The sequence below is a fragment of the Paramisgurnus dabryanus genome, chromosome 5 (genome assembly GCF_030506205.2).
Source record: "Paramisgurnus dabryanus chromosome 5, PD_genome_1.1, whole genome shotgun sequence".
Classification (NCBI taxonomy): domain Eukaryota; kingdom Metazoa; phylum Chordata; class Actinopteri; order Cypriniformes; family Cobitidae; genus Paramisgurnus; species Paramisgurnus dabryanus.
In genome coordinates, this window is record NC_133341.1 from 18,724,041 (window position 1) to 18,749,748 (window position 25,708).

Consider the following 25,708-nt stretch of genomic DNA (forward strand, 5'->3'; position numbering starts at 1 on the left):
TTTTTAAGTATTTTGACAAAGCAAACAGTTTTTATGTTTTGCACAAACTCACTCCATAAAAGTTATACACATGTAGATCTGTTACTGAGCATGTTTTAGAGCTCACTTGAGAAAACTTATCTTCAACCCAAACCTGCACAGGAGTCTACCTGAGAATCAAATCCATACAAAAATATTTCAGTCTGTCATTAATGCGGTCTCCCTATGCTTTCCCCCAGAGAGTCTAAAAGCAGCTTTATTTTAGTCATAAATAAGGCAACTATATTAACACTAAGGTCTCGTAGAATTACAAAGGGCAACAACCCCTCAAACTGGTGAGTTTTTGGCCTTGACATAAAAAAGTTGTTGCATGGGTGACTCCTTGATCTAAATGTCAAGATCTTAAAGGAAAACACCACAGTTTTTCATTATTTTATTACTTCAACTTAGACGACTTAATACATACCTATCTTTTTACAATGCGTGCATTTAATCTTTCTACAGCGCGTCGTGAATGTGTTAGCATTTAGCCTAGCCCCATTCATTCCTTAGGATCCAAACAGGGATGAATTTAGAAGCCACCGAACACTTCCATGTTATTTAAAGACTCTTACATGAGTAGTTACACAAGTAAGTATGGTGGCACAAGATTAAACGTGGTGATTTTTAAGCGGATAAAAAATGAGAACTATATTGTATGGCGGAAGAGAACTCAGTTCAATATAGTTCTCATTTTTATCAGCTTAAAAAAATGGCATTTTATTTTGTGCCACCATACTTACTCGTGTAACTACTCATGTAACAGTCTTTAAATAGGGAAAACATGGAAGTGTTTGGATCCTAAGGAATGAATGGGGCTAGGCTAAATGCTAACACATTCACAACGAGCTGTACAAAGATTAAGTGCACGCATTGAAAAAAGATGGGTATGTATTAATTCGTCTAAGTTGAGGTAAGAACAAAGTAAAATATTGGAAAACCGTGGTGTTTTCCTTTAACTGCCAACCTTGAAGATCCTGTGTCCAGTTCAAGAACAAACATACATTTGTAGTGTTTATAAAGGCTGAACCATTTTACCCCTAAACTGATGCAACATTAAACACAAAAGTAAAAAAAAATGAAAATCTCAACCTAAATACTCATATAAATCATTCCACCACAATTCCACTGTAAACCCTCCTATGGAATATTCAAGTCTGGTTATTTTAAATAAAATAAAGTGCTTAAATATGTTCATTCATAAGAAGCGAGTAGAAATCAAGTGTGTTATCCTTGCAAACTAACACTGGGGGAATATATGGGATTTAGCAAAACTAAAACTATATTTACACTGCAATAGTGCAGACCATATATATTGTATGAAGAAATTTTTAAAACCATGTAACCTAAAATATCAACAATCTTATTTCAACGGTTTAAACTTGATTCACAACTGATTTAAAATTGAACTTGCCCAAAGTGTTTAAACTTGAACAATAATGGTAATGAGTACAACATTTCTGTTAACATAAAATAAGTTGTCAGTAAGCATGAGGAGTGTGTAAATGTAGTGTTGTTACAGTGAACTTATCAATGCATATTAAATAACCTAAAGAAAACAATATACAAAAAAAAATAAATTACAATGAAAAGCTGAAATAACATTGAAAAGCTAAACAATGTTCGTTTTGGACCATTTGATGTATAACACTTGCAATCCTAAAACAAGATTATTTAAACATTTCCTTACGTTCTCCTCGACACACACACTTCATTTTAAGATGTATAATATTAGGATGTCGATGATAAAAAACATTAATAAAAAATAAAAATAATAAATTCTGTATGGAAAATGCTAAAATATTTGGGTGATTTTATAACATAAATGTCTATAAAGGAGTCTGTCCTGCTGATCAAGCCTTTTCTTACAGAACACTGCCATCCAGTGGAATGATGATTTTGTGAATTAAAGTTGTCAGTCCTGGATTATTAGAGCCATATCTACCAAATACTTTAGTGCATATAATTCCAGTTGTGTCATTGAAATGAATGAATGCAGTTATTGACTTTCTCCACTAAACTCTTTAGTCATTCTGGCATTGTTAAATGTCTGGATCATTTTTCCTTCAAAGAAGTTTAATATAAAGAGGTTTTGTATATTGATCCATACTGAAATCTAATATAAACAAGAAACCTAAATCTTTCACATGATATTTGGGTTTTTTTGTGATCCAGTTCTGACATGCCCATATTGTATCCACTTGTAGTTTGTATGTAACAATGGTTACCTTACTGAAAATGTTGTAATTATTAATATCACACTTAGTGGGGTGGGGACTGACAACCTGAATCAATTTGCTTTCATTGCATTTTTCTTCTTACAGTAAAAGAAAATGGGAGCTGAGGTTGTCAGTCCCTGACTTATTGCCTATTGTGGTCAAAAAAGTAATATGGGTCAGTATACTTCGAACAATAGTATGTCTGAGGACATGATGGCAAAACTTTCATTGTTAGGTGAGCTATCCATTTAATGTTTCTCTTCTTATGCATTTCATCTCCTCTGCCATTCACTGATGAGATGACAAACCCGTCTCTGACAGAAAGGTTTTCTTCTTCCAGCATGCAAGCTCTTTGGTTGCCAACCATGTTATGCTTCCTTTCGAGTGCATCCGGCCCTTTTGGACAAAATATTTTTCTGGTCCAAAAAACACTTGGAATATATAAACAGATACCATTATGGATTTAACAGTCTTCGGATTCCTCTCACCGGGACTGGACGCCAAGGGTGATTTTTAAGTTCTCATACACCACGTAGCTTATGCTGACAGCAGGAATGACTTTCATAAAATTAGGTGCCAAGCCTCTATAGAGTCCAATAGCACCCTCTGTCCGTACAATGTGTCTGAAGAGACCGCTCATAGTCATCTGAGGGCTGCCTTCCACTGATGCTATAACCACATTCAGAAAAAAAACATGTAAAATGAAACAACAATTTTTTGTACAAATGTAAATGAAAGATAGCAATTTAAAGGAATCAAACACTTTTAACTCGCAGCAGTAAACACAATCACATAGCAAAACCATTACAGTACACAGTAAAAAAGCTAAACTAAGCTAAGCCTTTAAATAACATAGTTGAGAGAGTTAAGTGACTTACCTTGTGCTTGCATACGTGTCCTCACTAAGGCTAATGGGTAGCTTGCTAACTGTCCACATGTACTAGACATTGTACCACAGGCTAGCAGCACAAAGACACCTGGATCAGCACTGTCTGTAGCAAACCTCTGCAGCCATGAGTTCTTGAGCGTCTACGGACAAAAATAAAACTTTTTAGGTTTTTATAATAGCCTGCATATTGGAACAAACAAAAATAAACATATTTACTTATTTTACCTTACTAAACCTAAACAATAACCTTACTTATTTTCACAGAAAGGGTCACGTATCTTTCTTAAACCTGCTATTATTTTTATTTGAAGTAAAATGTGTTAGACATATATGTATGTACTTTTTTCGTTTTCAGGACGATTTTTATTTACAAATTAAAGGTACTGCAATGGGTAGTAAAATGGCACCAAACTATGCTTGCTTGTATATGGGAATTTTCGAAAATGATTTTATTTTGAATGAGTCAAATTCCTTTTTTCCTAATATTTTGTTCTACAAACGGTATATTGATGACATTTTTATGATTACCAAGGCTACACCTGCAGAGATGATGTTATTTCTAAATTATCTTAATTCCAGGAATGAGCATGTGAATTTCACTATGGAATATGACTCTGTTAGCATCAGTTTTCTTGATGTTAGAGTATACAAATGTGACGGCAAACTTCATACCGATCTATATCGTAAACCTACGGATCGACTACCATTTTGAGAGGGGATAGTTTCCATCCTAGACCTTTAGTTAAGAGTTTGCCTATTAGTCAGTTTAAACGTGTGCGTAGAGTGTGCAGCACGGATGAATCTTACACTTACCAATCTAATCAGTTAACTAAAAGATTTCTGAATCGTGGTTACCGTATGGAATGGATAGAAAATGCCAAACAGAAGTTGAATGATACATCTCAAATGCAGTGTTTCCAGAACAAACGTAACAACAAAACGCAAGACTTCAATGCTCCCATTTGCACAACGAAGTACTCATCTCTGGGTGCGGAGTTTCGTAAAATTTTAAAAAAACACTGGCATATTATTTCTAGTGATCCTAGTTTGTCTGGCGTTTTTAAAAACAGTCCTAAATTAGTTTTTAAACGTCAAAATAACCTCCGTGATTGGTTGGTAAAATCTGAATATCCTGCACGCATGAAAGGTATTCCATCTCTCCCTCCAGGTAACTACAGGTGTGGCAATTGTGCTCAGTGCGCTTTCACACACAAATGTAATTCTTTTAGTCATCCACGCACTGGTCGCGACATTCCGATACGGGGTACTATCACATGTGCTTCAACCCATGTTATCTATTTAATTCGCTGCCCGTGTGGTCTTGCCTACGTGGGTAAAACATCCAGACAATTACGTATTCGTATTTGTGAACATCGCAGTAACATTAGGACCGGTGATATGCGTAGTCCCATTGCGTCTCATTTTAGGCAAATGGGTCATAATGTTAGTGTGTTAAAGTACATCGGCATAGAAAAGGTAACTAAACCATCAAGAGGTGGAGACTATGAGAAGAAATTATTACAGAGAGAATGTTTTTGGATTTATTCTCTAAATACTTTGTCACCATTAGGGTTGAATGAGGATTTTGATATCAAGCCATTTCTATAATAATTTTTAAATGTTTGTCTTTTTCTTTTCAAGTTATATGATGGTGTATTTTGAGTGTTTGTCATATGATTTGTCTCTGTCACATGATTTGTTTCTGTCACATGACTTCTAAGTGAGGAAGTCTAATTAAGGTGAGCACCTGTTATGTATTTAAAGGTGTTCCTCACTTATTGAGATTGTGCCTGATGAAGACCTGAGGGTCGAAACGTTGCTTTTTAATTAATTAAATAAACTTTTGTATGGAGCAGTATTTTTCAGTGTGCAGACTGCATTTTTGTATTTATTAGACATATATGTAATCATTTTGTATTATAGTAGTTTACCTCATAAACTGCCAGGTCGATTCCAGCATAAGGGATGATACCCAGCATATTGGGAATATAACCCTTGTAGAAGGCCGCCACACCTTCCCTTTTAAATATATGTTTAGCACAGTCTGCGATACCTTCGAATTGACCCGTCCTTCCCAGGGCAAGACGAGTTTTTATAACCTTGCAAAAAAAAAAACACACGCTTTGTTTCAGCTCCGTGGATAATACTTATAAAACCTTATTACAATTTCTCCTGTTATATCAGTTAGGTATTAAAAATAATTGAAAATAGTACGTTATGGATCAAAGACTGGTCTGTATAGTAAAGTCTGGGAAAAGGTTATGATTAATAATAATTATGTAAAGCACAGAAAGGAAAGGTTTGTGTTTACCTCCATTGGGTAGATGCTGCTCTGAGCAAAAGCTCCTGCTAGAGACCCGGCAACAAATCTCTCCAGGATCCCTAATGTCTCTTGATTACTACCAATCAGACGCTTTATCTGAAAAACAAACAGCCAATAAAGTTTAGAGCACATTTTTAGTTTAAGTACGGCTTTACACTAAAGCATTTTAGTTTTTAAAACGGCTTTTTATTTATACAATTTTATATTAGTTTAATATTAGTTTCTCCTATTATGCAAGTCAATGGTGCCCCAGATCTGCTTGCTCACAAAAATCTAGAAAATTTCTTTATTTATGTCCGGCAGAGCAAATACATTTTTTGAAACAACTTGAGGGTGATTAAATGATGCTGAAATTTTTTTCTGTTTGGTTGAAATATCCCTTTAAAACTATTTTCTCTATTTTAACTTTAAGTAAAGTACAGTAAGCACCAAAAAAGCTTTGAACAAACTACCTGCTCATACGCCATGAACTTGAGGGCAGATTCAGGTGCGATCTTTAAAACGTTCATGCCGTTTCCTCGCCACAGTGATCGTAATCCACCCTCGTGGATCATTTGGGTGAATCCTCCGAAGATTCCCATGGAGTTGCTGCGTGACGCGTGAACCTGGAAACACCATTTTACATTGTTCAATGAAAGTTTAACTTTAAATGGAAAATGTTCATCTCACTAAGGCACTATCTAACTTGCAAGGCACATTGTCTTCATGTAATCCAGTACCATTGAAGTACCTTTATATACCGAGCACAATAGTGAAAGAGGAACGCGCTAACACTTCATGTAGCACCTCTACTGTGGGATTAAACCTTCAGGCCACCAACCTAGATCGTGAACCACTTTGGATTTGTGTTACTTATAACCAAATGATTATTTCATGGTTTTTGCATAACAAATGCTATGGTGTGAAACTGATCTTAAAAAGCTCACACAGCTAAATCCTAATCATCCAGACTTTACTAAATGCATACCATTCGATAGTAAAAAGATGCTTTTCAAAGTTTTTTTATCCTGCACTATATAGGTAACTTTGTATCATACCTGCATAAGAACTTTAAGGCGGTCCAGAGGTGCGGTACAGGTGCGAGAGACGGCACCTGCTCCACCTCCTGCTACCAGGTGTCTCCACCACATGCCCGTTTTCTTCTCCTCTGCTGTAAACTCATCAGGGACCATCATACTTTCACCCACGTCAAATATCTGTACAGAGGAAATGATTGGTTAGATCTATTATCAGTATTATACTATAAATAAACATATAGTAGGGCGGTGCTAATAATTTATAGCATGCATGGGCATCAATGACATGCTGAATTAACCTCATCATCATCATCATAAAGTCTTATCCTACACTTTCCCCAGAAAACTTTGTGCATAAAATAGATTCAAGCACTTTCAATGACCTGTATCTATGTATGTGTATATTTTCAAAAACTTATCAGGGCCTCGAATTTCCCCCCAGATTCACAAACTTTCAAGTATTTCAAGGACCCGTGGGAACCATGTCAAGTAGGTTTTGCAGCATTAGTGTACACAATGGAGTATATAATTATAATGATAGTCTTAAATACAGGTTTCGCAGACAAAACAGATATATTCACATCACAAATAACAAACCACTTCGTATGTTCACCTACACAGTATCTGACATAATTCCTGTCCTGTGAAACTACGTTGAAAGACCATTACGATAATAACGTCAACATACTGTTAATCCATTTAAGTGGATCACCTTTGTCCCATCCAGACTAATTCAAGTGTAAGGAAGCAAATTTAACTTAAGGGCTCAGTCGGACTGAATGACAAAGGTATGATCAAGTATGTTAACCTATGTGAGGCAGTCTTTTAAAACCCACATAAGGCCATTTCCTTTTGTCTACCTAAAATCACCCTTTACAACGTAAAGAACATTCTGTAAAAATATTACCTTGATATCTTTAATATTGACTGAGTTAGGTCATTTCAAACATTGACTGAAATTAAGAAGTGAAATCAAACTTTGATGCTCCTAATCTCATAATCAGATTATAAGACTTTAGCCTGAAATAAAGGAAATACATATCCAGTTTTAATGTATGCAGAACTTCCTATAAGGCCTGCAAAGGCCTTACTGTGACTACTATTAAAAGCACCATAATCACCTTCAAGGATGTACAATAGACAATCGCTCCAAAAACAACATGGGTGGAAACAATGTAAGACGTAATGCATATAGCAGGAGGTTTATTATTTTTTACCGTAGAGTGTTTCCAGTAGAGGATGATTTCAGGAATGTTTTCAGCAGGATGAAGGAGATGGTAATCTCTCCATTCATTCCAGTCAATGGTCATTGTGCCGTTTTTATCCATACTGGTGTGAGAAAAAGACAAACAGATACTGAAACTAAATAAATTGTCAATTTCTTGCAGGCAACCCTTTGGCTCTGGGTAGAGGGTGTTTATTTAAAATGATAAGACCAACTTCGGTTTCTAAATTTTCAAGTATTTCGATAAGAGAATGTGTACACTTTACAATAAGGATGTATTAGTTAAAATTAGTTAATGTATTAGCTAACATGAACTAACAACGAACAATCCATCTACAGCATTTACTTATCTTAGTTCATGTTATTTTTACCATTTATTAATATATTACTAATACATAACATTTTTTAACTGTTAATATTAGTTAATGCTTCATGAACTAACATGAATGGCATTAACAAACATTAACAAGGATTAATAATGCAGTAAATTCATGTTAGGTAATACATTTACTAATGTTAACAAATACAACCTTACCTTATTGTAAAGTGTTACCGAAAACTGCAATATAAGACTTGCACAACCTCTTCCAAAAATAATAAAGAAATAAGAAAATATTTCAAAACCATTCACATGCAAAAAACTCCATCAGAATATTTCAGAATTGTTTCTAACAGCGCCAAAACTACTTTTAAGAAAGAGGGAAGTACCCATTAAAATGCTAAATGAAACCGCACGGATGAAACTGCAGATGAAACACAAATAAAAGCAAGCCAAGCATGCAGGGAGAAGATCACTACTTACTATATTATAGGGGCCAAATTATGACCCCTCCTTATTCTGATAAGAAAAAGAGAGCGGAGGATCACAAGAAGGAGAGAGTGATAAAGAGCAGAAGAGACAAACTGTACAAGGAAAGACAGTCAGACACACACTTACAGTACAAACACAAACAGAACACAAGACTTTTAAAAGGTACTCCGTCTGTATTCATTTATATGCTGTGTGCACAGTGGCCCCCAACTGAAAATTTTAGGGGCACAACCAGAAAATTTAGGGGCACACACCGTAAATCAACATGCTAACCAAATATTCACTTTCCACTGTATTACTAATAAATACTTTAATGATAGATGCAGAAAGTACAATGTGCCGTTTCAAATTCAGTGTCACATTTTATTTTGCACTTTTGGAAAAAAGGTCAAATTTACTAGTTGCACATGTGCGACTGGATGTAAAATTCAGTGGCACACTCTCAAATTTTAGGGGCAAAATGCCACCATTTGGGGGCAGTCTGGAGCCCTGCTTATGCTACTAAAAAACATCTCAAAATGTGATCCTGGCTTTAACATATGAAGGTCGCCATTGTCCCCTGAGTCACAATGAGTAAACGTTTTAATTTAAACCATTTCAAAAATTGCCCTGACAGGTTGTTTAAAGTGCTGTAATTTTACTTTAATTTCAACTTTAACAGAACACACACACAACATGGAAACCACAGTATGGCCCTGAGCAAGTGGGATGAACACAATGCAGTGGATTCAATGCAAAACCCTACTAAAATTGAAGGTAAGGATTAATAGAGAGTTGAGAAAGTGAACGAGATTTCACCTCTTTAGGATCTTTTCAGCCTGTTCTTCGGATATATGAACCCCAAGATCTCTCAATGACTGCATGATCTCTTGTGAATCTATGCGACCTACGTAGATAAACACCAGATTAGCAACTTTAACAAACACTTCAGTATCTTGAATTAGCAAGCTTTTTTACAAGAACACCATGTGGTGTCACATACATTATGTTTAATTTTCCTCACATTAAGTCTCCAGAATGAAAATATGAGGAACAGAAGCATGACAGCTATTTGTGTGACAAGCAGGTGCTTACTTTTCTAAAAGAAAATCATTAATGTGATTCAATTCCCACCTTAAATCCCGTTCTCACAGGAACAAAAATGTTTAACACAATGTCATTACTAGATGTGACGCGTTATGATTCTAGCTATTAGCATTTCGCAATGTCTGTCCATACTAAACTTGAAAAAAGGGTGTGGCATGACGCAATCACAAAACAGCCAATTAAAACAGTTTTTCTCTGTTTGTGCACCCTCTCGCAGTACAGCTGAGGAGCACACACATACACAGAGATGCATCCCTCTGCTTTTTATAGGTTTCTTTGTGCAACTTAAAAGATTTGTTATATATTTGTGCTTTTATCGTGTAATCGGTCTCTACTCATCCATGTTTGATGATTGATATTCATAATGCGCAGAAATTTTCATTGAATGAGATCTCTTTATACCCTGTCGTTCATTGACGAATCATGTCGCATGTTTTCAATACAAACATATTCTTTTAGTTCAGACACATTTGCAATATGTTGTAAAACTACACTTCTTACCATCATTCTTTTTGTCCAGGCTCTTGAAGACCAGTCTCAGTTTTTTCTCGTGGTCCCTCAGGTAGTGCACAAACTCTTCAAAGTCCAACTGACCGTCCAGGTCCTTGTCTCCAGCCTTGACAACTTTCTGCAAAGCATACACAAGCACAATACATTATAGAAGACATCCAGAATTAACATTTTTAGGTGTTTTGAGGTCAGTAAGCATGCTGTTTTCAGGGTGTTGGGCTAATGGACACTACAGACAGACATATGCTCCTTGTTTGAATAGGGAAGTATTGAAAGGACCCACAGTGAACCTTCTCATGAGCATCAGCTTCACACATGGCCTATTTTGACCATGTTTAACATTTATGAAACAGGTTGTTTGAACCATTGAGCAGCACATAATTGAAGGTAATGGATGGAGATGAAAAAGAAGAATTAATTATTAACTTGCAGATGAAAAACAAAAGATTTTTTTTCTTAAGTTTTGCAAGATAACTTGAAACGTGCCTGACTGACCTTTTACAATGTGCATATTAGCTCATAGGAATTATAGAAAAAGTACTGCTTTGTACATTATTATAATAAAAATCCCCCACCCAATGTGATCACCATTTTATAATGAATCAGTGCAGAGTAACTCAAACCCAAGACCACAGATTTAGTTTTCACTGTCATGACCAACAAGTCTGCGGTTGAACTATCACAGTGTCTGGATTAAATGCAAATAACACAGCGCTATCTTTAACCTGCTTTATGTTGTCTGTGATTTATGAAATCCTAAATGATGTCTGTCAGATACAAGACAAAGCACAGGAAAAGTAGCAACTAAGGTATTGTACATGTGAAACCTAATCTGACAAATTTACTGGCTCAGACTAAGGTGAAAGTGAAACGGTTTACAGAGTGGATTAGTGCTGCACAATTAATTGCATCGCAATCGCAATCGCGATGTCAGCCTGTGCAATTATATGACAGCAAAATGTTGCAATTATATTTAATAAATAAATGTGTGGACTTGTTAACACAAACTTTCTAATAACAGTTTGATGATTTTCCTTGCTGTTTAAAAAAAGAAAGAAAAATGAACAAAAAAGGCAGTGCACGTGTGGCATGCACGTGTGTGGGGTGCGTCGTCACTTATACCAGAGCGACGATGGATGCAGAGGAGGTTGACAGTGATCTGGTAGCTAAAAAAAACTCTATGTCTGTTGTATGGCGGTATTTTGGATTTAGGATTACTGACACTGAGCAGTTGCTACATCACGTGGCAATACGAAAACATTTCTAGTTTTACAAATACAAATTTTAGCTAAACTGTGTGTGGATTTTTCTTAAAACCCATCAAGTTGACTCATGATACCATTTAGTATAATCGCAATCGCACATCGCAATATAAGCATCAATAACCGCAATGGGAAAAATTACCCAAATCGTGCAGCCCTAGAGTGGATGTACCATGCTATGACCACAGATAACATAAGTGTCATAAAATTAGATGTGATTTTGCTCATCTGTAAGTTGCATTTGAATACAAAAACTAAATGTAAAATGTAAATGACATGAGCGAATACCCTCGGACGTTATATAATCTGGATTAATTTATTATTAATTTATATTTATACAATTTAAGGCTGGTCATATCCTTAAACAGGCAAGAACCTTGGTAATCTGAAAATTATCCTTAAAGGAAAACACCACCGTTATTAATTTTTTTACTATGTTCTTACCTCAACTTAGACAAATTATACCTATCTTTTTTCAATGTGTGCACTTAATCTTTGTACAGCGCGTCATGAATGTGTTAGCATTTAGCCTAGCCCCATTCATTCCTTAGGATCCAAACAGGGATGAATTTAGAAGCCACCAAATACTTCCATGTTTTCCCTATTTAAAGACTGTTACATGAGTAGTTACACAAGTAAGTATGGTGGAAAAAAATAAAAGTGGCGATTTTTTAAGTGATCAAAAATGAGAATTATATTGTATGGCGGAAGAGCACTTAGTTTGCAGCACTTCAACCTTGGCGTGCAGTAACATCATCACTCCTGACTATTCCCCTCTCGCTAAAACTTCCATCAATATTACTTTGCCTGAGGTGAAAGTGCTGCAAACAAAGTGCTCTTACAATATAGTTCTCATTTTTTATCCGCTTAGAAAATCGCCGAGTTTTATTTTGTGCCACCATACTTACTCGTATGGTAAGGAATGAATAGGGCTAGGCTAAATGCTAACACATTCACGACACGCTGTACAAAGATTATGTGCACACATTGAAAAAAGGTAGGTATGTATTAATTTGTCTAAGTTGAGGTAAGAACATAGTAAAATATAAAAAAAAATGGTGGTATTCCCTTTAAAATAATTATACTATATAGATGGTTTCAGCAGCAAAAAACTTAAATCAAACGTAATTTCTGGTAAACTCCTGCAAAAATTCTATAACAACTCCTTTGTCCTTAGATTATTTTTAATAAATAGATTTCCTTAGTTTAATTCATAGCTAAAGCGTATCACAAACTGCACTGAGCTATGTTACTGTGTAAAATGTGTACTATGTAATCTATACAATTTTAACTACAGATCAGCTGCACTTCTCATAGCATTGATCCATGATTGCCGTCTCCCCGCGTCTTTAGGAAACCAAAACATTTGTTACTTTTGACGAAGTATTTTTTCCAGAGTTTAATTAAGCCGCAAGCCAGACCATTAAACAAACAGAGACCGGAAGTTAAGTTCCGTCCAGACGTGTAACCACGACAACACACGTGCGTCCAAAGACAGCATCTATAGTCAACAAATGACCAAATTAATTTTAGAAGCGAAATCAAAAGAAAGCAGGCTGTGTAATCTTTTAATTCTATAACACAATGCAAATTACTTACCTTACGCCATTTTCTGTACGAGGTGAACTCATCCAACGGAAGAAATAAACCCAACTTGAAAAGAGACTTTAATTCGGATGGTAAACTATCTGACTCAAAATATTCAAATTCTGTCTGTTCTACTTTGGGTACCGGTATGTAAAAACACAACATGTTCAGTTAAAAATCTTATAAAATAATACTAAAAATAAATAAAACTTTATGAAAAGTAAGACCTATGGACACAGCTCTAGACTCTTTCTAAAGCTCTACGTACTGCATTGCCGGTATTTCTGACACATAGGATTAGGGTAAACATAAATCCCTCCCATTTCAAGGCTTGATCTGCACATTGCAATATCATTGGGTCACATCTTATATTGCCTCTTACAAAGCCAGCAGTTATCGGTTTATTAGTCTCAAAGGCTGTCAGTCATGTAACCACTCCATTCTAGAAATTCCATCAAGACTTTCAGATCCCTGAAATAGGCAAAACAATACACTTGCTCCTTAATGTATAATCTGATGAACGTATATATCATGTTAGTGTTAAAAAGTCTCCTTTACTGTGTAACCTGTCAGTGGTGTCCTATCTGGGTAATCATCAGCTTTGGATTGGTGTATGACATCAAGGTATCAAGAGGGCAATTCAAAGGAGTATGATACTCTGATGTCATAGACCGATAAATCTGCACAACACCACAAGCATTTATCAAGACATGCTGTTATTGTTTCTATCAAGCCACTCTGTTGTCTAACTTTATAATCTCATGATCATAAAACTGAATTTCATTACGTCATCCATGATTTTTGAGTCCCGTCACAGCAGTGGAGGTGAAGACTTCACCGTCCATCATTCCACGTTCCTTTACAGCATCATCAAGCTATGCCTTTGTTATGGTTTTGCAACCTCTAATAGCAGAAAATAAATACTGTGCCTTTAAAAAAAATCAGAATTTTGCTTGATTTCTGTTTTGAAAGTTGCATTACCTGCTGGGGATCCTTAGGAGGCACCACCATAATCAGCACGGTAGTTTTCTTTGGGGATGCTGTGTCTTTGTTCCCTTCTTGACTGACTGAATCTAGTTTAATACCTTGTTCCTTCTGGTCTTCCTTTAATGCATTGTCTTCTACGTGTTGTACCTGGAGTCCATCTGGTGGCACTGTGGTACCTTTCTCACATGCCGTGTCTCCCAAAATCCACTGGGACAAGGAGGACCACATTTCCTTCAGCGTCTTCATAAAGATAGTCTGCTTGTTCTTTAAATGTATACGTTTGTGTCTTTGATCATCACAACATCCAGCACAAACACTCAAACATCTTGAGCATCCTATGAACAATGCAAATGTTTATGTGTTTTTGTGGGTGAGAAGAGAGAACCTTCTTAGGCAGTCATATATGAAGAAGCCGGGAAGATGAGGGCAGATGAGGACACAAGCACGGTTTCCTCAGCTTTCGGGCATATCCAACACAGTTTCCATAGTAACCCAGTGACTACGTAAAAACGAAATGCTTTCAAAAAAACCCAGTTCCAACAAACCTACTATTAAAAGTCTCAAAAAAGTCTAAAAAAAGACTTCAGCTCTTTGCTGAGAATGATTGTGAAAGTCTCATCACACGCCACGGATGTCAACACAAGAAAAACTAACAATGATTAATTCCTTACAATTAATCTGATTTTAGTAATCTGACTTCTCTATGTTGTAAGTGGGATCATTTGTAGACGCTTACAAGCTGCTGCGGGTTTGCTGCATCTATTGCCGGCAAGAAGTGATGCAGAGAAAAAGCTGCAACCTCACTGCAGCTGTGCCTTAGCCAATCAGAGAACTCCACACTGCTTGCCCCTGCTCTCAGAAAACAAGGACCACCAATCAGAGGATGAAATACAGCTATTCAATGGAGTGATCTCTCACCCACCCAGCAAAGAGGAAATTCTGCTGACTGTTTTCTGGTCCTTTTTTAGAAAATGCCATCATCAGGATTTCCCTGCTAACATTAAGGGTGATTTCTGCGCATTATCCCATTTGCAACGCTTAAGTTCTATATACTATGTATTTAGCATGCATTCATTCCCTCATTTATTAGTTTTTCTCAGTTTCGGAAATTAAAATAAGCATATCAAGGTTACATTTGTTTTTTGCATATGCATCTTGACAGATGAAGGTGAACATGTAAATTTTTTACAAAAACATCTGCCCTCCCTGGTTTTGACTTGTAAATGGGAGTATTTCAATAGATTGTCTCATGTCAGCAAAATTACATTCTATTGATCAGACTAAAGCTGCAGCTGCTCCCCAGTCTTTCACTTCTAAGTCTTTCACGACCTAAGATTAATATGCAGATCTCATTAATGATGCGGTATTAGGGATCGACCGATATGGATTTTTCAGTGCCGATACCGATTTTTGTTTCATCAGCTTTAGCCGATGACCGATACAGGCTGCCGATTTTCTTGAGCTGATATTTGGAGCCGATACTGCTTTTGCTTACTCAATTTACATCATAAAAATGACACAATAATGATGCCAAATGTTACAAGTCTCAATTTTAAAAAAGTAACATTTATTGAACTTATGGAAGCTTAGTTTGGTATGGAGCTTAGTTTGATAAGGAAATATAACTGGTTTTAACAAACATGCCTTCCTAAAACATTACTTGTGTCCATTTTGAGGCAAAACACAGGGCACTGATGTATTTAAAGATATGTTGAATAGAGATGCTATTAGTTTGGACTTTTCTCACATTTATTTTAGTCTAGGACTAGTCTCTGATCAGCTGTTAGGCCGAGCTTTCGATGTTGTCATAGAAGGGTTGGTTGTTTTTAGTCCAATGACCTGCAATAGCTTGCGGCTTCCAGCACTCTGTCTGTAAATAATGCCCGAAAAAAAAAATATTCTCTGCGCATCGACCGATGCAAATACACATAAAACGCACAAATATCGCCCCGATATATCATCCGGCCGATATATCGGTCTATCTCTACGTGGTACCACATTTAAAGGGGTCATATTGTGAAAATCTGACTTTTTCCATGTTTAAGTGCTCTAATTGGGTCCCCGGTGCTTCTATCAACCTAGAAAATGTAAAAAAGATCAACCCAGTAACTTAGTTTTGGTAAACCATTCCCTGCAATCATGTGAAATACAGGTCATAGAAATTAGGCTCCCCTTGTGATGTCAGAAGGGGATAATACCGCCCATTAATCTGCACTATCCAACCACAACACTGCCATTTAGTGAGAGATCATTTGCCTTTAAAATTTGCATTTGCATTTTTGCTCACACCTACTACAAAGAGGCAATTTTAATATGTTATAATGAATGATCTATATGGCATTTTGAGCTAAAACTTAACATACATACATCAAAGATTTATTTGACATCTTAAAAAGGTCTTGTGAAATGTGCCCTTTAAAAATAAAAGTATACATCTATATAATTTGTACTTCTTTCTGATGGACACCAGAATAGCACCAAATGATTCCTATTTTGCAGCTAGCTTTATCTTTAGAGCAAATAAAGTATATTATAAAAATTACGTATATGCCATAACCATATATTCGCAAAAAAAAAAATGGAAAAAGGTGTACCCTCTCTATGGCCTTCATAGTAACTGCATAACATAGAGCACTGCTCTTTCTCTTACATGTCACCAGAAGAAAATGAAATAAAGTGCCAATCACAGAAGTGCTTTCCCTGTTCTTCAGGGGGCTACTGTACTGCTACTCTAATTAATATGTGAAAACAGACAGTAATTATTCACCCATTATTAATGAGCATTAAGAAAGGAGGTCTGGTTGCTGCTATTACAATGAATAAGGGGCAATAAAATGCTCAATATGGTCACCCTGGCGACGTATGTCTCACCTTCCAGTTAAAAGAATCAATCATCAATCAATAAAGACTGTAAAAGGGTGTTTTAGGGACGTAAGGGACATAAAAAGGTGTTTTAAACGCAATTTGAATTAAAGAAACTAAAGTTATGGTACAGTTGATGCCAGGATTAATTGTTGATCAGAAATATGTTGTTTAGCCTATTAGTGTTGCTGTTTAAACTAGGTGTGCATCGCATGTTCGGCAACCAAAATTATTCAGCCAAATAAAAAAATTTCAGTGGCGCAAACTGTGTCAGAGTCCGCTTGTAGTGTTAGTAACCATGCTGCACATTGTTTTGTACATGTATATGTAAGAGCTTTCTCTGATATTTCAGACCAATTGATGAAACAAGCTTGCGCAAGCCAAGCAGACGCTTCAGTTTTACCAATGAAAGCCTAAAGATAGTGCTGTACACTGTGTTTGAGCTAGAAGTCATCATGTCCAATGGAAAAACACTTTGCTGCACAGTACATTACATTAGATAAATGGGCGGAGAGTAGGCAGTCTTATGTGGATGCTCAAACACATTCAACCACATGCGCGTCAACATCACAAAAGCAATCCGGTTGCATGTGTTTTCAACTACCTCTGAATGTGGTCGAAAGTGGACGAGCTCAAAAAGTTTCACACCCTGTTTACACCCGTCTTTAGCGTCGTCCACTTGTGATCCGGTCAACTAAAACACATATTTGTAAACAGGCTCTTACAGATATCTATCTTTTCCCATACAAGTAGATAGGACTTTAGTCTTGCATGACTGAAATAACTGCCCAAAGGCATTGCAAACATGGCCGCCTAGTGGCATGTCATCCATAAAGGAACTTTGATGCTAGCTATTGCTCTGCCTAATCTAACCCCTAAACATCTATATATAAAAAAAATAACAAAAAAATATTTTAGAAAATTACAAATGACATGAAAAACATTCAAGTTGACCTATCGCTAAGCCCCACCCCTCAAATGCAGATGTGCCAATGACAGATGAGTATCAGTTGCACTGGGACCAAAACTCGGACAACTGTGTTTATTAGAGATGCTCCGATCAGCATTTTTGGGGCCGATCACTGATTACCGATCACCAAGATCATGATCTGCCGATCGCCGATCAGTGCCGATCACAGAATGGCAGTGGAATGGGAATCTTTTATCTATAATCTAGCAGAGTTTACACCATTTGTAGAAATGAAACCAACTATAAATTAGGTATATTATTGTTTTAATAGAGAATCAAATAAATAAGCACAACAAATATTTCTTCTTGCAAAGAGAAATGTAATATGCCTTTAAAAAGGTTTGTCTGTTAAAAGTAATTAAAATAAAACACTTCACAGTCTTTACTGTATGAATTAAATATACACGCATTCGTATGAAGTACAACAGTTTTTCACTGATGAGCAGAGAGTAATTTCATTGAGAGATGAATTAGGATACTGTAGCTTTAAGACGTGGGAGAGATCGTTCTCTTCACGTGCACTGATGACCAGCTGCTGTGTATGCGTGCGGCCGGTGTCCGCAAACAAGAGCAGCTGTGAGGAAAATTGAAGTTTAAACCTTCAAAACTTTAAAACGAATGCAAGTAATAAACTTTCGGCATGAGGATGCAATTGTCCGCAATAGATATGTGTTGTATACGCTGTTTGATAGGGATGTGAAGACGCATCGCGCTGAGGACCGGAGCGCGTCCTCATAGAAAATACACATATCTCTGTAAAGGCAGAGAGAGAGAGATCCAAATCTGCAGGTCACACATGAGCAACGGGTTACAAAATGCTCGCACTGTCTAAAATGGTCTCTAATTGCAGCCACATCAGGAATGCTATGATGACAAAAGTAAACAGAAAGATCGGCTCATGAGATCGGCAAATTTAGCGAGTGCCGATCGCGCCATTTAATGCCGTAATCGGCCGATTACGATCAGCGGCTGATCGATCAGAGCATCCCTAGTGTTTATCGTGCCAAAATGGTAAAATTATGGTAAAATTATTTTATTACATTTTCTAAACTCAAACAAGACAGAGCAAAATGCCACATAATGTGCAGATCAACAAGGATGTATACACTTGTTCTAAGGTAATTCGAAAGAACAACGCTTTTATCTGTGCTAACGTCACCTAAACTTATTCAATTGCAATCATTATGTACTAAAACAGCCTCGCCTCTAGTAATTCAGATAATGTTAGATAGCTTGTGCTAACGATAGATAAAGTTCAGTGCCTCTCCATATTAAACTGATTAAATGTCAATTATTTTAATGATACCCTGCGGTGCATAAACAGTGTTAATCTTGATGTTATCTGCGATCATGATGACCGTAACAATATATCAAAAACATCCTGTGACAAGGGTTTCAAACTGACAGCTCCCATTGTAAAATCGCTAGCAACCATTTGTTTGTCCGAGTTCAAAGTGGTGAGGGGGCGGGGCTTAGCGATATTGATGTATTAATTGTAAGTTCAATATTAGCAGGGTTCAAATGAGAAATGATTATGGTAAGCAGGTAGCTAGCCACTTAGAAAATATTCTGATGCACAGTAGACATGTACTCACTGGGAACTGTACAGCACTACAGTATGTGGAGGAAGGTGTGACGTCACTGTCTGAATTTTAAGCAGAAGAGTGTAAGAGTTATGTAATCACCTCCATTCACAGTCTGTGACCCGATAAAGCGGATAGGTCAAGAATTATTGTTAAATATATCACCAGGTTCAAACGGAGTCTTAAAAACATTGACAGACCAGCTTACCGACGATAAACCGTTTTAGTAGTTTAATTCTCTTAAATAAGATGTATCCTGTTGTCACCGAGAAATGAAAGACAGAATTAAAGCAAATGTCTCAGTCAATGTTCACAGAAAGATCCAGTTGCTCTATTTAAGCTTTGTTTAAAACACATTTCATTCAAATGGAAAAGAAACTGAATGCCTATTCACATAATCACATAAGAAAGATAAATGTTTTAGCATTTTAATTTTTATCAGTATCTCGTACCACAGGACAGTATAAAGAAGTATGTTTGCTCTTTGCTTTTGATCAAACATTCAGATGATAAGGACACTACAGAGAAAGCGGTTCTAGGAAAAGGGCTTGTAAAACAATTATACGTAAAGCCTTCAATGGAAAGCTTTCCCTGAAAACAATAAATAAAGATCAACAGTTCCTCAAACAGTCCATTTCTCTGCATTTATGGAGCAGAAATAGCAAACCTCCAGACAGAAGTAGCAGCAGCAGCTAATCCTGTGACCAAAACCTCACTACGCCAGTACTCTATTTGCATGTATTTGCATTTGCAAATAAAGCTTGTGTAATCCATCCATGAGCATTAAAGTGCCAGTGAGTTATTGTTGCCCCTTTCAAATCAAGTAGCAAATGTTCTTTCTATGGTTCACTAGTCTGTACCTTTAAAACATCTACAACGCTGGGTAATGTGAGTACTGCCAACAAATCTCAGCTGACCAAGTATAAAGGAACTTTCAGTTTTGTTATGTGTAAACATAGGAATTCTCGACATGCAGAATTTTTATAGCAACCCTTTAGGCAATAAATGTCTTATTTTAAGGATACCTGGTAACCCAACGAATGCCCTGAGAACAAACTAATTGTTCTGTGATATGCAGAACCTGTTTGTGTTCTTTACAAGCCAATAAGTAAACTATCATAACATCTATTCGGTGTATGGTTTTGAAGCGCTAACAAATATGGTAATTGAATAGGATAAAAATTGTGCTTTAATCAACCTTCCCCCTACGCAGAAAAAGATGGGGGAGGGCGAGCCGCTATGTGGGAAATCATGAATGACAGTAGGTCTCGTGATTTGGCTACAGATAAAAGTAGGCCACATTCCAGATGAATGATTCAGGGACGTACTGCTGCCTGACATACATGATGCTCATGTTAATTGATCTGGAGTAACTGAACAGTTTATTTAAGATTTCTTGTGGCATTAATGTCCAAAAAAATAAAAAAAAATGCTCAGTCTAAATCAAAATCTATATGGAACTTTAATTGCTGTATATGCAAACAGATCACAGTCTCGGTTTCATAGCATGCTGCCGCTTGTCGCTCAGTTAATTCCCTATCTGCATCTTCTTGTGTGTCCTTATTAGTTGCGTTCCTCTGCATTCCCGAGAGGCTTGTATATATTCTTTTGCGCAACTACTAGATTCACATCTTATGTATGCGATTATGCAACATTCCAATGAAACACTCCGTAATGTTATTTAGATTAGTAACAACTTTTTTCTATGTAAGGTTATCCTTCAGCACACCTTGAAACTTTAAATATCGTCTTTTCCTTCTAGCTAAATGAGGTAAAGACTTCCTCAATATACCTCTGACTAACCATACCTTCCTTTTTCTAATTAAAAACACTGTGAAGCCATCAGAGTCACGTAGGGCTGGGAAAAAAATCGATTTGATTTTAAAATCGAGTTGGCAGGTCAAATCGATTCATATTTTAAAAAAATCGATTTTTTTAGATTTTTTTTCTCCCCCTCTGCAGTATAGAGCAGTACATACAGTGTTTCCCAAACATAGGCTCTACTGGGCATTCCGCCCAGGTAAAAATGGACCCGCCCAGGAAAAAAAATCACTTTACGAATTTCCGTATTTTCTGAACTCGACTGGATGACCCGTGTTTTGTTGAGAGAGCCCGTGAAGATGCACGCGTCATAAACTCATTATCCAGCGCATCATAAACTCATCATCCAGCACGGCAAACTGGATCAACTGCAGCACATACTGAGGTAACTGAGCAGCCAGGGAACTACACTGCGACCAAAATGGTCGCATATGCTTATGTGCATATGTGTTTATAGCATCCAAGTTGGCTTCATTTTGCGTGCAAGCACGTTGTGTCTCTCCCGTTGAGTGTCCGTTCACGTGCTCTCTGTTTCTCAATGAATTGGGTGCGACGCGAAGCAAGCTCAGTGTCACATTGTATCCTTTATGTTTCTGAACTTGAGCAGAGTTTTACCATTAGAGGTCTTTCTTCCCTGAGAGGACCCGTACGGTTCCGGGTTTATATTAGAAATGGTCAGTCTGGTCCGGGTCGGTCCTAGTTTATTACTTTGAGTCCCAAGTATGATTAATATTATTGTGTGTAAAACCCGATTCGACCGGAGAACTGCCGTGAGCGCTACCTAAAGCTCGAGTGAAGTTTCAGCGTGCCTCCGGTTTCTATGGTGATGACAACTGGCTCTTGTTGCGCCCACGCGCTGCATTTTCTTTAATCCATTTTTTTATAATCTAATCTATACTATTAATAGACCATATCTTTTCTAAAATCTAAAAAGTTTGCACAGAGATTGTAGCAAAAAGCAGTGCTAATGCAAAGCCCATTGCACTGAACGAGCAAAGCTAAAGCTGACTCAGGATATAAAAAAACGCTAAGCTGTAATGTAAAGTCTGTCATCAGGACAGCAAGTAAACTTTTAAATCTGAAATAATGAGTGGATTAAGCTTTTTTAATCGGCAAAAGAGAAATAGAAAGCAGAAGCAGTAAAAGTGCCTATCTCTAGAAATTATTACCATTATAACATCAGTCACATTTATAATCTATAGACCTGCACTGTCTTTTAATATACTGTACATAGTATTGTATATATTGAGTTTGATAAAAGGGGTCGTCAAATTGCTTCATATACCAGTGCAAAAACAGAAAGTGTTTTCGTGGTGCTTTGACAAACAGTGTCAGCTTTGTTCATGACAAAGAAAGTTTGGGGTGGTTAGATTAATGAACTATAATGTGAAATTAATATTAATGTTCAATAATTCAAAGTATTGTGTTGTGTCACACATTATTAGTTCTGTGTCACACATGTATAGTAGACCATTTTTTGTCGGTGGATTATAATGATTGCCCTTTTCACCAGCTACCACCACAAGTAAATTTCAGATCTGTGGGAAACACTGACATACATTTTGCATTCGCCAATCTTCATTCCTTCCCAATTTTTTGTTGATGCATTTTAATTAAATATAATAAATATATATTTTAAAAATATATACAGTTTGCAATTATTTTGTTTTAAATGGGGTCGGGGAAAAAAATCGATTCGAATCGTAAATCGAGTTTTTTATAAAAAAATCTCAGATTTTTTTATGGGGACGAATCGCCCAGCCCTAGAGTCACGTCTTTTTGCCATATGTCTACATCAAACACCCTGAAAACAACAGTAATCCCTTTTAGCAAAAATGTCAATCCTTTTCAAGCACAGGAATAAAGGGAAGGCAGATGTCCTTTGTGGCATTGTGTTAAGGCAAATGTCACTCAAATCAGCTGTTGGTTTAGTAAAGGTGTTAGGTCTTCCTTACCTACAGCGCCAGTTGTGAAAGGACCATATAAAATAAAAATGTTAACTAAAGTGGCTCTTATGGGTTTTATTGGGCATTTCTATTAACAAATTCGGTTGTTTTGGCGTTATGTACCAATTCATACTGCTACAATGCATCTTCTTTCTCTCTTTATAGGGTTTGATCAATAATCTTAACATAAAGACTATAGTTTTAGTGCATGTGTGTGTCCTTTAATTCCCTGTTAGAAACAATGTAGAAATTCAAATGGTTTTCAAAATACCATTATGAACCAAATAAAACCAGTACGAAATGATTTTATGTTGGGTGTTCTGGGTTTATTAATGGTTTATACTGGGTCATTTAACACAGAACCCAACACATTATTGCTAATGTGACGTGACATCACCAGTACATACCTAAAGAGATCATTTTAGATCCTTTTAAAATCAATACAAATCCCAATATAACAATTAAATCTGTTAGATTTGATGTGATGGTCTCAGCAGAGATAAAGCAAATAATACACAGTTGAAAAACTCACCATGAGCTCATGTTCAGTCCTATGAACGCCCAACTTCTTCAGTCCGATGGTCAGATCGTTGACACAGATGCCTCCGTCTCTATTAACATCCAAAATCTGGAAGAGGACCTTGAGCCTGTGTTCCTGTTCGGGTCCGCCACACACCGCGCATTGATGAGGAGAGTCGCAAGACTCGTCATGGCCGTGCTCGGAGGGCAATTCTGGCGGATATGCTGAGCTCAGAGTCCGTCCACCGCCACCGGGATCAGAGCCTTGATATTCCTCAGTGCGGCACTGACAGAAAACACCGCTGAGCAACGGAGAGACAAACGAGCCCCGCTGATGCATATCAGATCCACACTGGTGGCGCCTGAAAACAGCCGGACACGATAAAAGGCGCGACGAGTCGTCTGAAGGAAAGTACAGAGCGTGATCGCAGACGATGGTTTGCCACGCAGTGCTACTCGGAGCGGCGACTATCGATTTCAATCAAGATGTTGAACAGATGTCCATTACGATAAGCTACAAACAATTAAGGAGTGTGATAGGTTCCCCCGAGCCTATTCACGTCAACAATCTGTGCGATATGTTTCGTAGTAAGGCTCAAAACCGATCGCACTCCGGTTACAGTGATGAGCTGGATGTCCCACCGAGCCTCTGCGCCGTTATGTTTTAACAGTGTCAAAAACGTGTAGCGCAATCGACGAAATCCTTTATAAGAATCGATCTGACTCGCGTTTCGATGATAAATCCTTGAAGTTTTATTTTATTTAAAAGCAATCAATTTTGAATTGGCGGTCTATATGACAGCTGATGCAACGAAAATGCCGGTAGATCTGCCAGGCGGAGCCTCGTGTGTTACACCGGAAATGAGTACTACTGACTGGACTGAAAGGAGGAGCTACGAAAAAGGAAGAGGCGTGGTTCACCACACGCCGCGCTGCAAATGGGGCGTTAACCTATGGGGCAGTTTCCCGGACAGGGTTTAAATTAATGATGTTCACTCACCAATCCAGATTATGTCAGACACACTCCCATTATGATAAAGTATATTTTTTCTGTGTTTACAGGAAGATTTGTTAAAACATTACAGTTGTGCAGCAAAACTGGTCATATAAATAGGCTACAGATAACATGCCAACAATAAACTGCCCCAAAAGTGTGTGGGATGGGGAGTAAAAAGTACTGTCGTCCAAGTGGATCTAGTTAAAGGGATAGTTCACTTTAAAATGAAAATTCTGTCGTCATTTATTCATCCTCATGTTTTTCTAAACCTGTATGAATTTCTTTTTTTCTGATGAACACAAAAAAAGATATTTTGAGAAATGATGGTAAACACACAGCAGTAAGTGACCATTGACTTCCATAGTAGGAAAAAATATTTTGGAAGTATTGTGATAAATGACAAAGAAAATGTTTTGATAAATGATGGTAAGCACACAGTTGATGGTACCCATTAAATTCCATCATATTTTTTATTCCTACTATGGAAGTCTATGGTCACTTACTGCTGTGTGTTTACAATCATTTCTCAAAATATCTTTTTTTGTGTTCATCAGAAAAAAATAAATTCATACAGGTTTAGAACAACATGAGGATGAGTAAATGATGACAGAATTGTCATTTTAAAGTGAACTATCCCTTTAAAAGTGACGGTTCACCCAAAAATAAATCTGTCATTATTTTCTCATCCTCGTGATGTTCTAAACCTGTATGAATTTTTTTTTTCTGATGAACACAAAGAAGATATTTTGATAAATGATTGTAAGCACACAGCTGATTGTAAATATTGACTTCCATAGTAAAAAAAAACAAATATTATGGAAGTATTGTGATAAATGAGGGTGAGCACACAGTTGACAGGTACCCATTGAATAGGCTTTATGCCCAGCTGCACTACTTCCTGAACTTCAGCCAACTCCTTGCTTCCTTTCTTCCATTATTGGACAAACTGATTACCAGGTGTGTCTGATTATTGTTGTTGTGCCTACTGAGGTCAGGCACACCTGGATTAATCAGTTTGTTTGTGACTACTGGCAAATCTGGATTAATCAGTTTGTCCAATAATGGCAGACAGGAAAC

At 37.0% G+C, this 25,708-nt stretch overlaps 1 protein-coding gene across 7 annotated transcripts; it reads right to left on the reverse strand.

Moving 5' to 3' along the window:
- Positions 1–1,029: 1,029 nt before the first annotated feature.
- Positions 1,030–24,481, reverse strand: slc25a25b (solute carrier family 25 member 25b). Of its 7 annotated transcripts, none has more exons than XM_065250140.2 (11): positions 23,648–24,481; positions 10,089–10,215; positions 9,300–9,387; positions 8,493–8,528; positions 7,683–7,794; positions 6,487–6,645; positions 5,902–6,054; positions 5,438–5,545; positions 5,058–5,225; positions 3,116–3,266; positions 1,030–2,906 (listed from the first exon to the last, which is right to left on the reverse strand). In XM_065250140.2, exons 1-11 carry the CDS (start codon positions 23,972–23,974, stop codon positions 2,722–2,724), a joined length of 1,614 nt encoding a protein of 537 aa, XP_065106212.1. In that variant the 5' UTR covers positions 23,975–24,481; the 3' UTR covers positions 1,030–2,721. The 7 variants fall into 7 exon arrangements, with proteins under 7 accessions (XP_065106212.1, XP_065106214.1, XP_065106215.1 ...); XM_065250142.2 differs by lacking the exon at positions 23,648–24,481 and adding an exon at positions 13,928–14,731; XM_065250143.2 differs by lacking the exon at positions 23,648–24,481 and adding an exon at positions 12,959–13,126.
- Positions 24,482–25,708: the final 1,227 nt, after the last annotated feature.

What these genes read in the sequence shown, in the direction of transcription:
- slc25a25b (XM_065250140.2), bottom strand. Translation starts at nt 23,974, where the DNA reads ATGCATCAGCGGGGCTCGTTTGTCTCTCCGTTGCTCAGCGGTGTTTTC. An exon ending in AATTTGGCCCCTATAATATA is followed by an intron (nt 7,795 to 8,492) that starts GTAAGTAGTGAT and finishes TTCTCACACCAG; the next exon opens with TATGGATAAAAACGGCACAA. An exon ending in GCCTTAAAGTTCTTATGCAG is followed by an intron (nt 6,055 to 6,486) that starts GTATGATACAAA and finishes TGGTGTTTCCAG; the next exon opens with GTTCACGCGTCACGCAGCAA.